This window comes from Lissotriton helveticus, chromosome 12 (assembly GCF_964261635.1).
Source record: "Lissotriton helveticus chromosome 12, aLisHel1.1, whole genome shotgun sequence".
In the NCBI taxonomy this organism is placed as follows: domain Eukaryota; kingdom Metazoa; phylum Chordata; class Amphibia; order Caudata; family Salamandridae; genus Lissotriton; species Lissotriton helveticus.
Window position 1 is genome coordinate 12,305,272 of NC_136073.1, and position 22,151 is coordinate 12,327,422.

Sequence of the window (22,151 nt, forward strand, 5' to 3'; positions counted from 1 at the left end):
GCCGACTCCACTGGAGGCTGCACTGGGAAGAGGGGGGCTGCTGGAAGCAGTGCTGACTCCACTGGAGGCTGCACACGAAGCAGTGCTGACTCCACAGGAGGCTGCACTGGGAAGAGGGGGCTGATGGGAGCAGTGCTGACTACACTGGAGGCTGCACAGGTAAGAAGGAGACTGCTGGAAGCAGTGCTGACTCCACTGGAGGCTGCACAGGTAAGAAGGAGGCTGCTGGAAGCAGCGCTGACTCCACCGGAGGCTGCACAGGTAAGAAGGAGGCTGCTGGAAGCAGTGCTGATTCCACTGGGGGCTGCACAGGTAAGAAGGAGGCTGCTGGAAGCAGTGCTCGCTCCACCGGAGGCTGCACAGGTAAGAAGGAGGCTGCTGGAAGCAGTGCTGACTCCACAGGAGTCTGCACAGGTAAGAAGGAGGCTGATGGAAGCAGTGCTGACTACACTGGAGGATGCACAGGTAAGAAGGAGGCTGCTGGAAGCAGTGCTGACTCCACAGGAGTCTGCACAGGTAAGAAGGAGGCTGTTGGAAGCAGTGCTGACTCCACTGGAGTCTACACAGGTAAGAAGGAGGCTGCTGGAAGCAGTGCTGACTCCACAGGAGTCTGCACAGGTAAGAAGGAGGCTGTTGGAAGCAGTGCTGACTCCACAGGAGTCTGCACAGGTAAGAAGGAGGCTGCTGGAAGCAGTGCTGACTCCACAGGAGTCTGCACAGGTAAGAAGGAGGCTGTTGGAAGCAGTGCTGACTCCACAGGAGTCTGCACAGGTAAGGAGGAGGCTGCTGGAAGCAGCGCTGTCTCCACCGGAGGCTGCACAGGTAAGAAGGAGGCTGCTGGAAGCAGTGCTGACTCCACAGGAGTCTGCACAGGTAAGAAGGAGGCTGTTGGAAGCAGTGCTGACTCCACTGGAGTCTGCACAGGTAAGAAGGAGGCTGCTGGAAGCAGTGCTGACTCCACAGGAGTCTGCACAGGTAAGAAGGAGGCTGCTGGAAGCAGTGCTGACTCCACAGGAGTCTGCACAGGTAAGGAGGAGGCTGCTGGAAGCAGTGCTGACTCCACTGGAGGCTGCACAGGTAAGAAGGAGGCTGTTGGAAGCAGTGCTGACTCCACAGGAGTCTGCACAGGTAAGGAGGAGGCTGCTGGAAGCAGTGCTGACTCCACTGGAGTCTGCACAGGTAAGAAGGAGGCTGCTGGAAGCAGTGCTGACTCCACAGGAGTCTGCACAGGTAAGAAGGAGGCTGCTGGAAGCAGTGCTGACTACACAGGAGTCTGCACAGGTAAGGAGGAGGCTGCTGGAAGCAGTGCTGACTCCACTGGAGGCTGCACAGGTAAGAAGGAGGCTGTTGGAAGCAGTGCTGAATCCACAGGAGTCTGCACAGGTAAGGAGGAGGCTGCTGGAAGCAGTGCTGACTCCACTGGAGGCTGCACAGGTAAGAAGGAGGCTGCTGGAAGCAGTGCTGACTCCACAGGAGTCTGCACAGGTAAGAAGGAGGCTGCAGAGAGCTGTGCTGATTTCACTTGAGGCTGCACAGGTAAGAAGGAGGCTGATGGGAGCAGTGCTGACTCCACTGGAGGCGGCACAGGAAGCAGTGCCGACTCCACTGGAGGCTGCACTGGGAAGAGGGGGGCTGCTGGAAGCAGTGCTGACTCCACTGGAGGCTGCACAGGAAGCAGTGCTGACTCCACAGGAGGCTGCACTGGGAAGAGGGGGCTGATGGGAGCAGTGCTGACTACACTGGAGGCTGCACAGGTAAGAAGGAGACTGCTGGAAGCAGTGCTGACTCCACTGGAGGCTGCACAGGTAAGAAGGAGGCTGCTGGAAGCAGCGCTGACTCCACCGGAGGCTGCACAGGTAAGAAGGAGGCTGCTGGAAGCAGTGCTGATTCCACTGGGGGCTGCACAGGTAAGAAGGAGGCTGCTGGAAGCAGTGCTCGCTCCACCGGAGGCTGCACAGGTAAGAAGGAGGCTGCTGGAAGCAGTGCTGACTCCACAGGAGTCTGCACAGGTAAGAAGGAGGCTGATGGAAGCAGTGCTGACTACACTGGAGGATGCACAGGTAAGAAGGAGGCTGCTGGAAGCAGTGCTGACTCCACAGGAGTCTGCACAGGTAAGAAGGAGGCTGTTGGAAGCAGTGCTGACTCCACTGGAGTCTGCACAGGTAAGAAGGAGGCTGCTGGAAGCAGTGCTGACTCCACAGGAGTCTGCACAGGTAAGAAGGAGGCTGTTGGAAGCAGTGCTGACTCCACAGGAGTCTGCACAGGTAAGAAGGAGGCTGCTGGAAGCAGTGCTGACTCCACAGGAGTCTGCACAGGTAAGAAGGAGGCTGTTGGAAGCAGTGCTGACTCCACAGGAGTCTGCACAGGTAAGGAGGAGGCTGCTGGAAGCAGTGCTGACTCCACAGGAGTCTGCACAGGTAAGAAGGAGGCTGCTGGAAGCAGCGCTGACTCCACTGGAGGCTGCACAGGTAAGAAGGAGGCTGTTGGAAGCAGTGCTGACTCCACAGGAGTCTGCACAGGTAAGAAGGAGGCTGCTGGAAGCAGTGCTGTCTCCACCGGAGGCTGCACAGGTAAGAAGGAGGCTGCTGGAAGCAGTGCTGACTCCACAGGAGTCTGTACAGGTAAGAAGGAGGCTGTTGGAAGCAATGCTGACTCCACTGGAGTCTGCACAGGTAAGAAGGAGGCTGCTGGAAGCAGTGCTGACTCCACAGGAGTCTGCACAGGTAAGAAGGAGGCTGCTGGAAGCAGTGCTGACTCCACAGGAGTCTGCACAGGTAAGGAGGAGGCTGCTGGAAGCAGTGCTGACTCCACTGGAGGCTGCACAGGTAAGAAGGAGGCTGTTGGAAGCAGTGCTGACTCCACAGGAGTCTGCACAGGTAAGAAGGAGGCTGTTGGAAGCAGTGCTGACTCCACAGGAGTCTGCACAGGTAAGAAGGAGGCTGCTGGAAGCAGTGCTGACTCCACTGGAGGCTGCACAGGTAAGAAGGAGGCTGCTGGAAGCAGTGCTGACTACACAGGAGTCTGCACAGGTAAGAAGGAGGCTGTTGGAAGCAGTGCTGACTACACAGGAGTCTGCACAGGTAAGAAGGGGGCTGCTGGAAGCAGTGCTGACTCCACAGGAGGCTGCACAGGTAAGAAGGAGGCTGCTGGAAGCAGTGCTGATTCCACTGGAGTCTGCACAGGTAAGAAGGAGGCTGCTGGAAGCAGTGCTGATTCCACTGGAGTCTGCACAGGTAAGAAGGAGGCTGCTGGAAGCAGCGCTGACTCCACCGGAGGCTGCACAGGTAAGAAGGAGGCTGCTGGAAGCAGTGCTGACTCCACAGGAGTCTGCACAGGTAAGAAGGAGGCTGTTGGAAGCAGTGCTGATTCCACTGGAGTCTGCACAGGTAAGAAGGAGGCTGCTGGAAGCAGTGCTGACTCCACAGGAGTCTGCACAGGTAAGAAGGAGGCTGCTGGAAGCAGTGCTGACTACACAGGAGTCGTGTGGTAAGAAAGAGTACTCCCAATTAATTTCAGGTCCCGAGGGGGGAGAAACAAACCAAGCAGAGAAGTATACAACCTCAAATATGGACCTATATTTCTTTTAGCATTGAATAAATCTTAAAATATTAGAAGCGGATGCCAAAGAGGAAAGTTTCACAATATTATGAAAACATATATGTTTATTATTTTTTTAGAAAAATATTTCATTAAAAGAACTTACATGCATCTGTACAACTTAACATTTTATCGTCAGTCAGAAATAATATTTATTTCTGACTGACGATAAAATGTTAAGTTGTACAGATGCATGTAAGTTCTTTTAATGAAATATTTTTCTAAAAAAATAATAAACATATATGTTTTCATAATATTGTGAAACTTTCCTCTTTGGCATCCGCTTCTAATATTTTAAGATTTATTCAATGCTAAAAGAAATATAGGTCCATATTTGAGGTTGTATACTTCTCTGCTTGACTACACAGGAGTCTGCACAGGTAAGAAGGAGGCTGCTGGAAGCAGTGCTGACTACACAGGAGTCTGCACAGGTAAGAAGGAGGCTGCTGGAAGCAGTGCTGACTCCACAGGAGTCTGCACAGGTAAGAAGGAGGCTGTTGGAAGCAGTGCTGACTCCACAGGAGTCTGCACAGGTAAGAAGGAGGCTGTTGGAAGCAGTGCTGACTCCACAGGAGTCTGCACAGGTAAGAAGGAGGCTGCTGGAAGCAGTGCTGACTCCACTGGAGGCTGCACAGGTAAGAAGGAGGCTGCAGAGAGCTGTGCTGATTTCACTTGAGGCTGCGCAGGTAAGAAGGAGGCTGCTGGAAGCAGTGCTGATTCCACTGGAGGATGCACAGGTAAGAAGGAGGCTGCTGGAAGCAGTGCTGACTCCACAGGAGTCTGCACAGGTAAGAAGGAGGCTGATGGGAGCAGTGCTGACTCCACAGGAGTCTGCACAGGTAAGAAGGAGGCTGCAGAGAGCTGTGCTGATTTCACTTGAGGCTGCACAGGTAAGAAGGAGGCTGTTGGAAGCAGTGCTGACTCCACAGGAGTCTGCACAGGTAAGAAGGAGGCTGCTTGAAGCAGTGCTGACTCCACAGGAGTCTGCACAGGTAAGAAGGAGGCTGCTGGAAGCAGTGCTGACTCCACAGGAGTCTGCACAGGTAAGAAGGAGGCTGCTGGAAGCAGTGCTGACTCCACAGGAGTCTGCACAGGTAAGAAGGAGGCTGATGGGAGCAGTGCTGACTCCACAGGAGTCTGCACAGGTAAGAAGGAGGCTGCTGGAAGCAGTGCTGACTACACAGGAGTCTGCACAGGTAAGAAGGAGGCTGCTGGAAGCAGCGCTGACTCCACCGGAGGCTGCACAGGTAAGAAGGAGGCTGCTGGAAGCAGTGCTGATTCCACTGGGGGCTGCACAGGTAAGAAGGAGGCTGCTGGAAGCAGTGCTCGCTCCACCGGAGGCTGCACAGGTAAGAAGGAGGCTGCTGGAAGCAGTGCTGACTCCACAGGAGTCTGCACAGGTAAGAAGGAGGCTGATGGAAGCAGTGCTGACTACACTGGAGGATGCACAGGTAAGAAGGAGGCTGCTGGAAGCAGTGCTGACTCCACAGGAGTCTGCACAGGTAAGAAGGAGGCTGTTGGAAGCAGTGCTGACTCCACTGGAGTCTGCACAGGTAAGAAGGAGGCTGCTGGAAGCAGTGCTGACTCCACAGGAGTCTGCACAGGTAAGAAGGAGGCTGTTGGAAGCAGTGCTGACTCCACAGGAGTCTGCACAGGTAAGAAGGAGGCTGCTGGAAGCAGTGCTGACTCCACAGGAGTCTGCACAGGTAAGAAGGAGGCTGTTGGAAGCAGTGCTGACTCCACAGGAGTCTGCACAGGTAAGGAGGAGGCTGCTGGAAGCAGTGCTGACTCCACAGGAGTCTGCACAGGTAAGAAGGAGGCTGCTGGAAGCAGCGCTGACTCCACTGGAGGCTGCACAGGTAAGAAGGAGGCTGTTGGAAGCAGTGCTGACTCCACAGGAGTCTGCACAGGTAAGAAGGAGGCTGCTGGAAGCAGTGCTGTCTCCACCGGAGGCTGCACAGGTAAGAAGGAGGCTGCTGGAAGCAGTGCTGACTCCACAGGAGTCTGCACAGGTAAGAAGGAGGCTGTTGGAAGCAGTGCTGACTCCACTGGAGTCTGCACAGGTAAGAAGGAGGCTGCTGGAAGCAGTGCTGACTCCACAGGAGTCTGCACAGGTAAGAAGGAGGCTGCTGGAAGCAGTGCTGACTCCACAGGAGTCTGCACAGGTAAGGAGGAGGCTGCTGGAAGCAGTGCTGACTCCACTGGAGGCTGCACAGGTAAGAAGGAGGCTGTTGGAAGCAGTGCTGACTCCACAGGAGTCTGCACAGGTAAGGAGGAGGCTGCTGGAAGCAGTGCTGACTCCACTGGAGTCTGCACAGGTAAGAAGGAGGCTGCTGGAAGCAGTGCTGACTCCACAGGAGTCTGCACAGGTAAGAAGGAGGCTGCTGGAAGCAGTGCTGACTCCACAGGAGTCTGCACAGGTAAGGAGGAGGCTGCTGGAAGCAGTGCTGACTCCACTGGAGGCTGCACAGGTAAGAAGGAGGCTGTTGGAAGCAGTGCTGACTCCACAGGAGTCTGCACAGGTAAGGAGGAGGCTGCTGGAAGCAGTGCTGACTCCACTGGAGGCTGCACAGGTAAGAAGGAGGCTGCTGGAAGCAGTGCTGACTCCACAGGAGTCTGCACAGGTAAGAAGGAGGCTGCAGAGAGCTGTGCTGATTTCACTTGAGGCTGCACAGGTAAGAAGGAGGCTGATGGGAGCAGTGCTGACTCCACTGGAGGCGGCACAGGAAGCAGTGCCGACTCCACTGGAGGCTGCACTGGGAAGAGGGGGGCTGCTGGAAGCAGTGCTGACTCCACTGGAGGCTGCACAGGAAGCAGTGCTGACTCCACAGGAGGCTGCACTGGGAAGAGGGGGCTGATGGGAGCAGTGCTGACTACACTGGAGGCTGCACAGGTAAGAAGGAGACTGCTGGAAGCAGTGCTGACTCCACTGGAGGCTGCACAGGTAAGAAGGAGGCTGCTGGAAGCAGCGCTGACTCCACCGGAGGCTGCACAGGTAAGAAGGAGGCTGCTGGAAGCAGTGCTGATTCCACTGGGGGCTGCACAGGTAAGAAGGAGGCTGCTGGAAGCAGTGCTCGCTCCACCGGAGGCTGCACAGGTAAGAAGGAGGCTGCTGGAAGCAGTGCTGACTCCACAGGAGTCTGCACAGGTAAGAAGGAGGCTGATGGAAGCAGTGCTGACTACACTGGAGGATGCACAGGTAAGAAGGAGGCTGCTGGAAGCAGTGCTGACTCCACAGGAGTCTGCACAGGTAAGAAGGAGGCTGTTGGAAGCAGTGCTGACTCCACTGGAGTCTGCACAGGTAAGAAGGAGGCTGCTGGAAGCAGTGCTGACTCCACAGGAGTCTGCACAGGTAAGAAGGAGGCTGTTGGAAGCAGTGCTGACTCCACAGGAGTCTGCACAGGTAAGAAGGAGGCTGCTGGAAGCAGTGCTGACTCCACAGGAGTCTGCACAGGTAAGAAGGAGGCTGTTGGAAGCAGTGCTGACTCCACAGGAGTCTGCACAGGTAAGGAGGAGGCTGCTGGAAGCAGTGCTGACTCCACAGGAGTCTGCACAGGTAAGAAGGAGGCTGCTGGAAGCAGCGCTGACTCCACTGGAGGCTGCACAGGTAAGAAGGAGGCTGTTGGAAGCAGTGCTGACTCCACAGGAGTCTGCACAGGTAAGAAGGAGGCTGCTGGAAGCAGTGCTGTCTCCACCGGAGGCTGCACAGGTAAGAAGGAGGCTGCTGGAAGCAGTGCTGACTCCACAGGAGTCTGCACAGGTAAGAAGGAGGCTGTTGGAAGCAGTGCTGACTCCACTGGAGTCTGCACAGGTAAGAAGGAGGCTGCTGGAAGCAGTGCTGACTCCACAGGAGTCTGCACAGGTAAGAAGGAGGCTGCTGGAAGCAGTGCTGACTCCACAGGAGTCTGCACAGGTAAGGAGGAGGCTGCTGGAAGCAGTGCTGACTCCACTGGAGGCTGCACAGGTAAGAAGGAGGCTGTTGGAAGCAGTGCTGACTCCACAGGAGTCTGCACAGGTAAGAAGGAGGCTGTTGGAAGCAGTGCTGACTCCACAGGAGTCTGCACAGGTAAGGAGGAGGCTGCTGGAAGCAGTGCTGACTCCACTGGAGGCTGCACAGGTAAGAAGGAGGCTGCTGGAAGCAGTGCTGACTCCACAGGAGTCTGCACAGGTAAGAAGGAGGCTGTTGGAAGCAGTGCTGACTCCACAGGAGTCTGCACAGGTAAGAAGGAGGCTGTTGGAAGCAGTGCTGACTCCACAGGAGTCTGCACAGGTAAGAAGGAGGCTGCAGGGAGCAGTGCTGATTCCACTGGAGGCTGCACAAGTAAGAAGGAGGCTGCAGAGAGCTGTGCTGATTCCACTCGAGGCTGCACAGGTGAGAAGGAGGCTGCTGGAAGCAGTGCTGACTCCACCGGAGGCTGCACAGGTAAGAAGGAGGCTGCTGGAAGCAGTGCTGACTCCACAGGAGTCTGCACAGGTAAGAAGGAGGCTGCTGGAAGCAGTGCTGATTCCACTGGAGGCTGCACAGGTGAGAAGGAGGCTGCTGGAAGCAGTGCTGACTCCACAGGAGTCTGCACAGGTAAGAAGGAGGCTGCTGGAAGCAGTGCTGATTCCACTGGAGGCTGCACAGGTGAGAAGGAGGCTGCTGGAAGCAGTGCTGACTCCACAGGAGTCTGCACAGGTAAGAAGGAGGCTGCTGGAAGCAGTGCTGACTCCACAGGAGTCTGCACAGGTAAGAAGGAGGCTGTTGGAAGCAGTGCTGACTCCACAGGAGTCTGCACAGGTAAGAAGGAGGCTGCTGGAAGCAGTGCTGACTACACAGGAGTCTGCACAGGTAAGAAGGAGGCTGCTGGAAGCAGTGCTGACTACACTGGAGTCTGCACAGGTAAGAAGGGGGCTGCTGGAAGCAGTGCTGACTCCACCGGAGGCTGCACAGGTAAGAAGGAGACTGCTGGAAGCAGTGCTGATTCCACTGGAGGCTGCACAGGTGAGAAGGAGGCTGCTGGAAGCAGTGCTGACTCCACAGGAGTCTGCACAGGTAAGAAGGAGGCTGCAGAGAGCTGTGCTGATTTCACTTGAGGCTGCACAGGTAAGAAGGAGGCTGATGGGAGCAGTGCTGACTCCACTGGAGGCGGCACAGGAAGCAGTGCCGACTCCACTGGAGGCTGCACTGGGAAGAGGGGGGCTGCTGGAAGCAGTGCTGACTCCACTGGAGGCTGCACAGGAAGCAGTGCTGACTCCACAGGAGGCTGCACTGGGAAGAGGGGGCTGATGGGAGCAGTGCTGACTACACTGGAGGCTGCACAGGTAAGAAGGAGACTGCTGGAAGCAGTGCTGACTCCACTGGAGGCTGCACAGGTAAGAAGGAGGCTGCTGGAAGCAGCGCTGACTCCACCGGAGGCTGCACAGGTAAGAAGGAGGCTGCTGGAAGCAGTGCTGATTCCACTGGGGGCTGCACAGGTAAGAAGGAGGCTGCTGGAAGCAGTGCTCGCTCCACCGGAGGCTGCACAGGTAAGAAGGAGGCTGCTGGAAGCAGTGCTGACTCCACAGGAGTCTGCACAGGTAAGAAGGAGGCTGATGGAAGCAGTGCTGACTACACTGGAGGATGCACAGGTAAGAAGGAGGCTGCTGGAAGCAGTGCTGACTCCACAGGAGTCTGCACAGGTAAGAAGGAGGCTGTTGGAAGCAGTGCTGACTCCACTGGAGTCTGCACAGGTAAGAAGGAGGCTGCTGGAAGCAGTGCTGACTCCACAGGAGTCTGCACAGGTAAGAAGGAGGCTGTTGGAAGCAGTGCTGACTCCACAGGAGTCTGCACAGGTAAGAAGGAGGCTGCTGGAAGCAGTGCTGACTCCACAGGAGTCTGCACAGGTAAGAAGGAGGCTGTTGGAAGCAGTGCTGACTCCACAGGAGTCTGCACAGGTAAGGAGGAGGCTGCTGGAAGCAGTGCTGACTCCACAGGAGTCTGCACAGGTAAGAAGGAGGCTGCTGGAAGCAGCGCTGACTCCACTGGAGGCTGCACAGGTAAGAAGGAGGCTGTTGGAAGCAGTGCTGACTCCACAGGAGTCTGCACAGGTAAGAAGGAGGCTGCTGGAAGCAGTGCTGTCTCCACCGGAGGCTGCACAGGTAAGAAGGAGGCTGCTGGAAGCAGTGCTGACTCCACAGGAGTCTGCACAGGTAAGAAGGAGGCTGTTGGAAGCAGTGCTGACTCCACTGGAGTCTGCACAGGTAAGAAGGAGGCTGCTGGAAGCAGTGCTGACTCCACAGGAGTCTGCACAGGTAAGAAGGAGGCTGCTGGAAGCAGTGCTGACTCCACAGGAGTCTGCACAGGTAAGGAGGAGGCTGCTGGAAGCAGTGCTGACTCCACTGGAGGCTGCACAGGTAAGAAGGAGGCTGTTGGAAGCAGTGCTGACTCCACAGGAGTCTGCACAGGTAAGAAGGAGGCTGTTGGAAGCAGTGCTGACTCCACAGGAGTCTGCACAGGTAAGGAGGAGGCTGCTGGAAGCAGTGCTGACTCCACTGGAGGCTGCACAGGTAAGAAGGAGGCTGCTGGAAGCAGTGCTGACTCCACAGGAGTCTGCACAGGTAAGAAGGAGGCTGTTGGAAGCAGTGCTGACTCCACAGGAGTCTGCACAGGTAAGAAGGAGGCTGTTGGAAGCAGTGCTGACTCCACAGGAGTCTGCACAGGTAAGAAGGAGGCTGCAGGGAGCAGTGCTGATTCCACTGGAGGCTGCACAAGTAAGAAGGAGGCTGCAGAGAGCTGTGCTGATTCCACTCGAGGCTGCACAGGTGAGAAGGAGGCTGCTGGAAGCAGTGCTGACTCCACCGGAGGCTGCACAGGTAAGAAGGAGGCTGCTGGAAGCAGTGCTGACTCCACAGGAGTCTGCACAGGTAAGAAGGAGGCTGCTGGAAGCAGTGCTGATTCCACTGGAGGCTGCACAGGTGAGAAGGAGGCTGCTGGAAGCAGTGCTGACTCCACAGGAGTCTGCACAGGTAAGAAGGAGGCTGCTGGAAGCAGTGCTGATTCCACTGGAGGCTGCACAGGTGAGAAGGAGGCTGCTGGAAGCAGTGCTGACTCCACAGGAGTCTGCACAGGTAAGAAGGAGGCTGCTGGAAGCAGTGCTGACTCCACAGGAGTCTGCACAGGTAAGAAGGAGGCTGTTGGAAGCAGTGCTGACTCCACAGGAGTCTGCACAGGTAAGAAGGAGGCTGCTGGAAGCAGTGCTGACTACACAGGAGTCTGCACAGGTAAGAAGGAGGCTGCTGGAAGCAGTGCTGACTACACTGGAGTCTGCACAGGTAAGAAGGGGGCTGCTGGAAGCAGTGCTGACTCCACCGGAGGCTGCACAGGTAAGAAGGAGACTGCTGGAAGCAGTGCTGATTCCACTGGAGGCTGCACAGGTGAGAAGGAGGCTGCTGGAAGCAGTGCTGACTCCACAGGAGTCTGCACAGGTAAGAAGGAGGCTGCTGGAAGCAGTGCTGATTCCACTGGAGGCTGCACAGGTGAGAAGGAGGCTGCTGGAAGCAGTGCTGACTACACAGGAGTCTGCACAGGTAAGAAGGAGGCTGCTGGAAGCAGTGCTGACTACACTGGAGTCTGCACAGGTAAGAAGGGGGCTGCTGGAAGCAGTGCTGATTCCACTGGAGGCTGCACAGGTGAGAAGGAGGCTGCTGGAAGCAGTGCTGACTCCACTGGAGGCTGCACAGGTAAGAAGGAGGCTGCTGGAAGCAGTGCTGACTCCACAGGAGTCTGCACAGGTAAGAAGGAGGCTGCAGAGAGCTGTGCTGATTTCACTTGAGGCTGCACAGGTAAGAAGGAGGCTGATGGGAGCAGTGCTGACTCCACTGGAGGCGGCACAGGAAGCAGTGCCGACTCCACTGGAGGCTGCACTGGGAAGAGGGGGGCTGCTGGAAGCAGTGCTGACTCCACTGGAGGCTGCACAGGAAGCAGCGCTGACTCCACAGGAGGCTGCACTGGGAAGAGGGGGCTGATGGGAGCAGTGCTGACTACACTGGAGGCTGCACAGGTAAGAAGGAGACTGCTGGAAGCAGTGCTGACTCCACTGGAGGCTGCACAGGTAAGAAGGAGGCTGCTGGAAGCAGCGCTGACTCCACCGGAGGCTGCACAGGTAAGAAGGAGGCTGCTGGAAGCAGTGCTGATTCCACTGGGGGCTGCACAGGTAAGAAGGAGGCTGCTGGAAGCAGTGCTCGCTCCACCGGAGGCTGCACAGGTAAGAAGGAGGCTGCTGGAAGCAGTGCTGACTCCACAGGAGTCTGCACAGGTAAGAAGGAGGCTGATGGAAGCAGTGCTGACTACACTGGAGGATGCACAGGTAAGAAGGAGGCTGCTGGAAGCAGTGCTGACTCCACAGGAGTCTGCACAGGTAAGAAGGAGGCTGTTGGAAGCAGTGCTGACTCCACAGGAGTCTGCACAGGTAAGGAGGAGGCTGCTGGAAGCAGTGCTGACTCCACAGGAGTCTGCACAGGTAAGAAGGAGGCTGCTGGAAGCAGCGCTGACTCCACTGGAGGCTGCACAGGTAAGAAGGAGGCTGTTGGAAGCAGTGCTGACTCCACAGGAGTCTGCACAGGTAAGAAGGAGGCTGCTGGAAGCAGTGCTGTCTCCACCGGAGGCTGCACAGGTAAGAAGGAGGCTGCTGGAAGCAGTGCTGACTCCACAGGAGTCTGCACAGGTAAGAAGGAGGCTGTTGGAAGCAGTGCTGACTCCACTGGAGTCTGCACAGGTAAGAAGGAGGCTGCTGGAAGCAGTGCTGACTCCACAGGAGTCTGCACAGGTAAGAAGGAGGCTGCTGGAAGCAGTGCTGACTCCACAGGAGTCTGCACAGGTAAGGAGGAGGCTGCTGGAAGCAGTGCTGACTCCACTGGAGGCTGCACAGGTAAGAAGGAGGCTGTTGGAAGCAGTGCTGACTCCACTGGAGGCTGCACAGGTAAGAAGGAGGCTGTTGGAAGCAGTGCTGACTCCACAGGAGTCTGCACAGGTAAGAAGGAGGCTGTTGGAAGCAGTGCTGACTCCACAGGAGTCTGCACAGGTAAGGAGGAGGCTGCTGGAAGCAGTGCTGACTCCACTGGAGGCTGCACAGGTAAGAAGGAGGCTGCTGGAAGCAGTGCTGACTCCACAGGAGTCTGCACAAGTAAGAAGGAGGCTGTTGGAAGCAGTGCTGACTCCACAGGAGTCTGCACAGGTAAGAAGGAGGCTGTTGGAAGCAGTGCTGACTCCACAGGAGTCTGCACAGGTAAGAAGGAGGCTGCAGGGAGCAGTGCTGATTCCACTGGAGGCTGCACAAGTAAGAAGGAGGCTGCAGAGAGCTGTGCTGATTCCACTCGAGGCTGCACAGGTGAGAAGGAGGCTGCTGGAAGCAGTGCTGACTCCACCGGAGGCTGCACAGGTAAGAAGGAGGCTGCTGGAAGCAGTGCTGACTCCACAGGAGTCTGCACAGGTAAGAAGGAGGCTGCTGGAAGCAGTGCTGATTCCACTGGAGGCTGCACAGGTGAGAAGGAGGCTGCTGGAAGCAGTGCTGACTCCACAGGAGTCTGCACAGGTAAGAAGGAGGCTGCTGGAAGCAGTGCTGATTCCACTGGAGGCTGCACAGGTGAGAAGGAGGCTGCTGGAAGCAGTGCTGACTCCACAGGAGTCTGCACAGGTAAGAAGGAGGCTGCTGGAAGCAGTGCTGACTCCACAGGAGTCTGCACAGGTAAGAAGGAGGCTGTTGGAAGCAGTGCTGACTCCACAGGAGTCTGCACAGGTAAGAAGGAGGCTGCTGGAAGCAGTGCTGACTCCACAGGAGTCTGCACAGGTAAGAAGGAGGCTGCTGGAAGCAGTGCTGATTCCACTGGAGGCTGCACAGGTGAGAAGGAGGCTGCTGGAAGCAGTGCTGACTCCACAGGAGTCTGCACAGGTAAGAAGGAGGCTGCTGGAAGCAGTGCTGATTCCACTGAAGGCTGCACAGGTGAGAAGGAGGCTGCTGGAAGCAGTGCTGACTACACAGGAGTCTGCACAGGTAAGAAGGAGGCTGCTGGAAGCAGTGCTGACTACACTGGAGTCTGCACAGGTAAGAAGGGGGCTGCTGGAAGCAGTGCTGATTCCACTGGAGGCTGCACAGGTGAGAAGGAGGCTGCTGGAAGCAGTGCTGACTCCACAGGAGTCTGCACAGGTAAGAAGGAGGCTGCAGAGAGCTGTGCTGATTTCACTTGAGGCTGCACAGCTGAACAGGAGGCTGCAGGGAGCAGTGCAGATGTCTGCATTTTCAAATTAAAATCATAAAGCTTGTTTGCCATCTCTGGCAGGCATCACGAGACCGTTTTCTCGCCTGGGAAATTGCCAATTTGAATATAAGCACTTTAGTCATCTGCCTTGTGTCAATATTGACTGCTGGCAAGGCCAAAGGGGTTGTTTTATCTCCAGGGGAAGGACGCCTGTAATGTTGGAGAGATGCGACCTCAGATCGAGCCTTTCCACCCTATAAAAGTATTACAAAGTTTGAAAACCAGGGGGCAGATGTACAAAAAGAACACAGTTGTAAATGCTGCCATTCGCAAAATCACAAGGTTTGCGACTCTTTTTGAAATATACAAACCCATTTTACGAGTCAGAAAACTTTTTCTTGGTCATAACATGGGTTTTGCGACCCACACTTGATCACATTTTGGAAGGGGTGTGAAAGGGATATTCTTTACAAACTGCGGTTCGATAGGGTATGTTTGGATGGCTTGTGACCGCCATTCCGGTTGCAAACCATTGAATAAAGTTACAGACTACTCAAAGGGGGTAGCAAAAGATCCGCAAAGGGGAGGGGTCTGTTCTGTGATGCAATCACATGTATGGTGGTCTGCTGTCCCATGCAGGACACCATCCCTGCGTCTGCAAACAATACCAGGGGGCTGCAAATTGTGATCTACCTTATGAATATTAAGTAGGCAGGTCATTTTGAGAGCTTCTGCAGAGGGCGATTTTGTGTGCTGATCTAACACGACACGAGGCACTCTCGACTGGCCGCAAAAATCTTGAACACAATTTGCAACCACTATTTTTAGGATCGGCAAATATTTGTATGATTCAGCCTGTGTGCTATTACGCCCGTTGGTAAAAAGCAGAATTGCATTGAGTCAGAATCTGCTTTATCCAATTAACATGCATTAGGCAGGCTGCAAACCTTCAAATTGACCATAATCACAGAGATGGTAGCCCTCAAAGGGCTGGAACCAGTTGGAAATTGACCAAGCGAACATTGACACCGAGAAGCATTGCCGGGCCTGAGCGATTGTCGCCGCCGGTACTTGCATTTTTGCGGGACCACTCCAAGTATTACTGCTGGCCCATCTAAGCTTAAATTAAGTTAAAGATGGAAAAAGAATACCCCGAACAATTCAGACCTGCAAGGGATCTGCAGGATCTTGAACTCTCATTGGCAAATACAGGCACCACTGAGAGAACTCGACATTGCAGGAGTCCTTTTACAGGCCCACCTGCCAACATCAATCTCCACAGGTTAGCCGGGCTGGACTCACTAGGAGGCTGCCTTCCACCCCCACTTACCCCGTACGGTCCTGATGAAGACCCGCATAGACGCCTCAAGTGCGTTACTACAGGGTTGAAACGTCGACAATATCCCAGTGGACCAATTCTCTAAGGAATCTGAACTTAATACTGACGATTGTAGTTTACAGAAAACATTTGTTGTGATATAAATATTGGTCACATCCCTCCCTCTCTCCCTTCTTTTCCTCACCAATACTGAAAATTGACATTGTATATTGCACTGGCACAAATTGCACTGAGCACCAACTGGCACAAATTTTACACTTGGCCCACCGCTGTATAGAATTGACAGCCTTCTACTTCTTCAAATGAAAGAATTTATAAATGAAAATAATGTATAAAATATCTTGCAATATCGCAGATGGTTTGGATTCTCATCGTTTTTCATTAATAATTTTGCTCTGATTTTCTCACCCTACAATGAATGAATAATATTGTGTGCAAAAATATGAGATAAGTAAAGAAATATAATGCACCCGAATGAACCAACTGTTTATAATAACTGTCTTACTGCCCAGGTTCATAGGGTCACTGGGTTACCCCATTTGTTACTTAGCCTTCAAAAGGCAGCAGATCATAGCGTCTGTGATCGATGTTCAATAAATTTAACTATTTTTTCCTTAAAGGAATCGGAATACATTTTAGAAAAAAATGTATGTTTCTTCATGAGCAGGCAGTAGTCGCCTGGCCCACTATCCACTCTTCACCAAACTTTTTTTTGTTTACATTAACAAATGGCAAGGGTTTCCATAACGAACCTTTTGCAAATGGATTACCATCTCCTTTGGTGTATTGGTAAATTTTCAACGTTTTGCAACCAGATTTTAAAGTAAGTCAGTATATCTTTATTTGTACGATTTACTAAAACCATTACAAAATTCTCCATAAAAAGACAATGTAAGCAAATGAACTGAAAGCGATAATCTTGCAATTTGCTCCAGTTTATTAAAATTTCAATGTTTTTGTCCCATAATAAATCAAAAGACCTTTATCCATCTGTAATGAGTCAGCTGTACCCTGTGTTGACACTAAGATTTGTGTCACGGTAAATCATTTTTCTTTTTCTGCGACAGAAATTGAAACTATAATAAACTGGAGCAAATTGCACGATTGTCTTCGCTTTACACATGCATAGTGATATGTGATATATTGGAAAAAAAAGCCCTGAAGAAATCCATTTCACGAACGAAACGCGCTGACTAAAGGCTGTTTTTATGAATATGGATTAATAGAAGAAAAATAAAAAAGATACTTAAAAGCTGGACGTTTTGGACTAATTTTGTCTTTGTAGGCTTGGACTTTATAGTGACAAATTAAAATCTTCCAAAAAAGGGTCAAAAGTCAAGTCTTCTAAAACTCCATCATTCATGGAGATACGATGTCCTACAAAACTTAAGTGAACACAATAGGCATCAAATGTGTCTCCAAGCCGACAATCTGGAACAAGGAAATCAGGACCAGCCACTACTACAGCCAAGTAAAAGAATACAGACCCTCATAATCGGAAACACGAGCCAAGGTAGCAAGCGCTCCTAAGGCCGTCAACCGGACACAGGAAAACAGTCTGCATGATACAAAATAAGGAGAAGCCTGAAATTCTCAAAATCCCCTTAGACACTCGAAAGCAGCACCTGGGGTAATGTCGTTCAATACCACACAGAAAATCCCGCAATACCGGTAGAAAAATAAAAAGATCAGACTGCAACTACCAATATGCCTTTGCTGGTTGATGGTAACACTTGGCACACAAGAACACAACAACAAGATGTATACCGCTGGAATTTAAAAATCAATGCACGTCACAGGTTGCCATTTTCCAAAGGAGAGGGTCAGCTGCAGCTTTGGGAGAGAACTTGGACTATCAGGCCCTAGACGTTTGTAGGTATCAAGGGTTGTCCATCCTAGTGAAACCCAACCCCTCCTAAGTCCTTGGGGGTGTTTTGGAGACTCTATGTCATATAGACTGTCTAGGATCTTTTAAGTGATGCAGCCAATTTCAGAGGAGGCATTTAGCAAAGCACAGTGATGAAGGGTTAAAATCACGTTCTACCATCTGATCATCAAGAAAAGTATTTTATCAACCTTAATAGCATTAGGGCCATACGGCCCTAATGCTATTAAGGTTGATAAAATACTTTTCTTGATGATCAGATGGTAGAACGTGATTTTAACCCTTCATCAACAGACACTGAGTGTGATACATTCAACCTTCTAATGTGAAATTAGATGGCGAACGAAGACTGGGTCTGGCCCCACCCTGGTAGTGAAAATGACAGCTGTTGTATCTACGATATTCAATGAGGGACTCACTCAGAGGCCCTCTACACTTCTCAGGAAGTAAGTGTAGCCCAGTGGTTATAAAACCTTCTTTCTATCAGGGCTTACACACATGACCACACTGTGTGATCATGGCCCAAACTACTACAGTTGTCATAATTGAAAGGAACCAGAAACATCCCATCCTCGTCGCCAGTGATAAAATTCAGGCACAGGAAAGGTTAAAGGTAACTTTCATTGACACCCACCAGGGAGGCAAGTAGTCTAACCAAAGGCCAGGCTTCATCTGAACTTCACTTGACCAATAACATTCTTTCCCTGACCAGTCACATTCCTAATAAGGAATGCTCACCCTTAAAGGAGAAGATACAACACATACTACATTCCAAAACACTACAGGCCTGATTACAAAGCAGGCGAAACAAAAGTAACTCAAGTTTGTGTGCGTTCAATTTGCTCCACCCGCTTGGTAGTGGATAGTTTTTTCTGCACCTGGATTTACCGGATGTGGAAGAACTGGACCTGCTTTTCCAGCCGGAAAAATCAGTTTAGATTTTGGCAGCAGCCGCCAAGTGTGAGCTGCTTTTTATAACAGGGAAAAGCAAGCAATGCTCCCACTACTAGAAGAAAAAAGATGCTGGCTTCCCTCACACTCTGACATGCATTTACTACTTGCTCCGAGCAGGGGGTACCTTTATGAGGAAAACTTACATGGAGTGGCAAATTCCACGTGGTTTGACTGCCGGAAAAGTCAGCCATGCAAAGTAATTTCCCCCTTCCATGGGATTACACCCATAATTGCATGATAATTGGCTGATTTTACTGCAAAGTAATGGTAAATCCGACCAGTAGCATGCAACTCGTGAACGCCTCTAACCAGAACAACACGTCTTTAAAACGAAAGCTGTGACATCAGAAATACAAGAGTGTGTTTGACTTCGCCAGCTTCCATGGCCGACTCACTATTGCTTTAATGTAAGTTTAGCTCCCTCGCTGTGCCACACTATGTGATAGTGTGCACATTACTTCCTGTCTCTGTGTTTGAGGACCCAGAATTGTCAAAATCGGGAGTTAAAAGAAAGAGGCTAAGTGTCAGGAAGGTCCACTACATAAACAATCCCACTGGACAATTTACAAACCATTTGTTAAGATGTCCTACACCATTTTTTAGCATGGGAGGAAAAGGATATCAACCTTTTAAGGGAAAAAATATTTACTAGCGCCTTTTAATAACATTATCCTTATGCTAGGAAATCCACCCTGCCCTTTTAGCGGTTCATCTAGTCTCCCGTAGTCTAGGGCCGCATGTACCTTGCTGTTGACTCCTACTGACCCTCTACCCGCCTCGCAACCGACCCCAAAATGCCGCAGAAGGTTTCCCCTCCCCATCACCTCTTGACAATACCATCTGGCATCACACTGTAAGAAGATACTCCTGGTGCACCTTACCAGCCTACTCCAACATAACTCTCCCTGCTGTTCCCACATACACCATTCCACCCCTCCTTCCCAAACACACTTTCACCAACCCAAATCCCTTTGCTCCCACTTATGGTGACCCTCCCAGGATAACAGGACTATCTGTCCTGCACTCCTCACTGTCCCTTCCTGGTGACCCTCCTCTTTACTGTTGCTTTACAGCCCCTGCCTCTTTAGAGTAACTTCCCCAGGGGTGGCAAGTTGAGAGGATGGCCACCCTACTCTTTTGTCACCTTCGTGCTGACGCGGATACTTCTGCCCGTTTCTCTCTAGCCACTTCCCTGCTATGCTTCTACTTTGAAGAAGCCTTCTCATGCCAGCTCCTCATTTTACCAACCCTGAGCATGCCTCCCAGTGTTCCTGCCCCTCTCCTTGAAGGTTGCCTTCAGTAACACACAGAAGGCCAGCACTCTGCGTGCCAGTCGCCCTCATTTTTTTAGGAATCACCTGTGCCCCTCACTACCCCTCTTGCCTAATGATCCAATCAGAAGCGGTGCCAAGTGGCCCATGTCACATGTGTCACTTTCAGTCACCAACAGGGTACACCTAGGCTCAAGGCAGAAGTCCAGCCTTTCTGAGGGCTTCACATGGGACCACTTGGGAGTCCCAACATCTGCTCTTCAGGCGCCCCCCCTCTGAAGCTTTCCCACTCCTGAACCCTGCTCCCTCTTGACATGCACCAGCCCCTCTTCACACCTCCTCTGCAGTAATGCCCCCTTCCCTCCATCGCTGCCCCACTTGCCCTGAAGCTAATACCCTGACCCTCAATGGATCCGCTCCGCCTTTTATCCTATGATCCATGACTGCCCTGGCTCCTCTGTGAAGAGCCACATCCATCCCACAAACTACCCACACAGATGCCCCTTTGAGGAACTGCTCCCCACAAGATGCCTTCTTTCATACCCCGGCACCCCACGCACTGCCCTTGAGCTCCTCACCTCACTGATGCCCCATCAAACCATGTCCCCACTTATGACCCATCTGCCCCTGGTGCCCCATCTGACCCTGGTAAACACCTGACCCTGGCGCCCCACCTGCCCCTGGTGCCCCATCTGCCCCTGGCAGCCCACCTGACCCTGACATCCCATCTGACCCTGACACCCCACCTGACCCTGACACCCTACCTGTCCCTGGCGAACACCTGCCCCTGGTGCCCCATCTGCCCCTGGTGCCCCATCTGCCCCTGGTGAACACCTGACCCTAGTAAACACCTGACCCTAGTAAACACCTGACCCTAGTAAACACCTGACCCTAGTAAACACCTGACCCTAGTAAACACCTGACCCTAGTAAACACCTGACCCTAGTAAACACCTGACCCTAGTAAACACCTGACCCTAGTAAACACCTGACCCTAGTAAACACCTGACCCTAGTAAACACCTGACCCTAGTAAACACCTGACCCTGGTTCCCCATCTGCCCCTGGTGAACACCTGCTCCTGGTGCCCCATCTGACCCTGGTGCCCCACCTGACCCTGGTGCCTCATCTGCCCCTGGTGCCTCATCTGCCCCTGGTGAACACTGGCCCCTGGTGCCTCACCTGCCCCTGGTACCCCTTCTGCCCCTGGTGCCTCACCTGCCCCCGGTGCCTCATCTGCCCCTGGTGCCCCATCTGCCCCTGGTGCCTCATCTGCCCCTGGTGCCTCACCTGTCCCCGGTGCCTCATCTGCCCCTGGTGCCCCATCTGCCCCTGGTGCCTCATCTGCCCCTGGAGCCTCACCTGCCCCTGGAGCCTCACCTGCCCCCGGTGCCTCACCTGCCCCTGGTGCCTCATCTGCCCCTGGTGCCTCATCTGCCCCTGGTGCCCCATCTGCCCCTGGTGCCCCATCTGCCCCTGGTGCCTCACCTGCCCCTGGTGCCTCACCTGCCCCTGGTGCCCCATCTGCCCCTAGTGCCTCATCTGCCCCTGGTGCCTCACCTGCCCCTGGTGCCTCACCTGCCCCTGGTGCCTCACCTGCCCCTGGTGCCTCACCTGCCCCTCATCCCCCCTGTGATGACTCAGCTCCCTCCAGTCCTCCTCCTCTCTGGGGTCTCAGTGCCCCCCTCCTCTGGTGCCCCCCTGCTCTCAGTGCCCCCCTCCTCTATCCCCAGCCCCTCACCGCCCCCCCCGAGGATGAAATGCGGAGCTCTCTCTCACCGGCCCCCCCTCCTTGATGATGACCCTCCTCCCCAGCAGCGTGCTGCGGCTCGGCCTCTTCTTCTTCTCGCCGGTCATGCTGCGGGCCGGGCGGGGGTCATGCCGGGCCGGGGGTGGGGGGTCTGCCCGGAACGCCGAAGCCAGCTGCTGCTGCCGCTGCCAGGACGTCTCCCCTCGGACTACAACCGGAGCCCCGCCCACACGCCTGCCCCATTGGCTCCGCAGACGCTCAGTCACCTCCCATTGGCCACCTCCACTATCACTCAGACCAGCCCTCCGCGTCCCATTGGCTCAGGGACCGGCAGGTTTAGAGGGCCGCGGCTCCGCCATCTTGGAGGTGGCAGTGACGGGCACCTGTGTGAGGGAAGCCTGGGTACCGACCCCCTTCGGCCCCATCTCTGCCCCCACCTGCACGTGTCTGATCCCAATCAGCAGGGAGAATACCCCCTCTGATGACCCATGTGGGCGATGGCGTCCCAGAGGCTTCCATGCTAGAGCTTGCTGCCAGCTGTCAGTACTAGGCCCGCCCCTAGCTCTCCATTGGACGGCCAAGCTACGATCCTGCTCATCATTGGTCCAGGCCACTGCCATTTACAGTGATAGGACTCTGTACCCGGAAACGGTTACAACAGAAGTCACAAACAATGCGTAGGCAGGCCACGCCCCCGCCCAGGCTCCTCCCTCGACCTATGGGAGGCCCCGCCCTCTGTAGAACAGGCTCTCATGCATCTGCTGTGGTGTAGAAGAAGCCCTCCCTACTCCTCCTTCTTACAGGCTCTACTCACAGTAGTGTGCACGCCTGGTTGTGTTAAAGCTGCTTTCAAAAAAGAAGCGTTTTGCATTTTATCTCCCATAGGTTTTTTTTTGCTGTCTGCTGCAACAAACACTATGGAATGTAATTACAGAACACATGCCTTTATTTTATTTAATTTTTTTTTTTTTTTTTTTTACAACAAAAAGACAATAACACAGACCCCGTCTCTCCCTCCCCGGTCGAGCAGATCAGAAAAACAAGAAATTGGCCACTTGAAAACCATTGAAAGCTATACAAAACAATACTGAAAAGGAAGATTTACAGGTTAAGTTGATGCATTAACATTCAATTTCGTGAAA

At 53.5% G+C, this 22,151-nt stretch overlaps 1 protein-coding gene across 1 annotated transcript in view; it reads right to left on the bottom strand.

The window, feature by feature from the left end:
- The window catches only part of LOC144799427 (hippocampus abundant transcript 1 protein-like), a 66,723-nt gene extending 45,160 nt beyond the window's left edge, over window positions 1-21,563 (bottom strand). The window contains exon 1 of the mRNA XM_078670720.1: window positions 21,039-21,563. Within this exon, the coding sequence (XP_078526846.1) occupies window positions 21,039-21,116 (78 nt within the window). The 5' untranslated portion in view covers window positions 21,117-21,563. The remainder of the gene's footprint in view (window positions 1-21,038) is intronic.
- Between the last annotated feature and the right edge of the window lie 588 nt (window positions 21,564-22,151).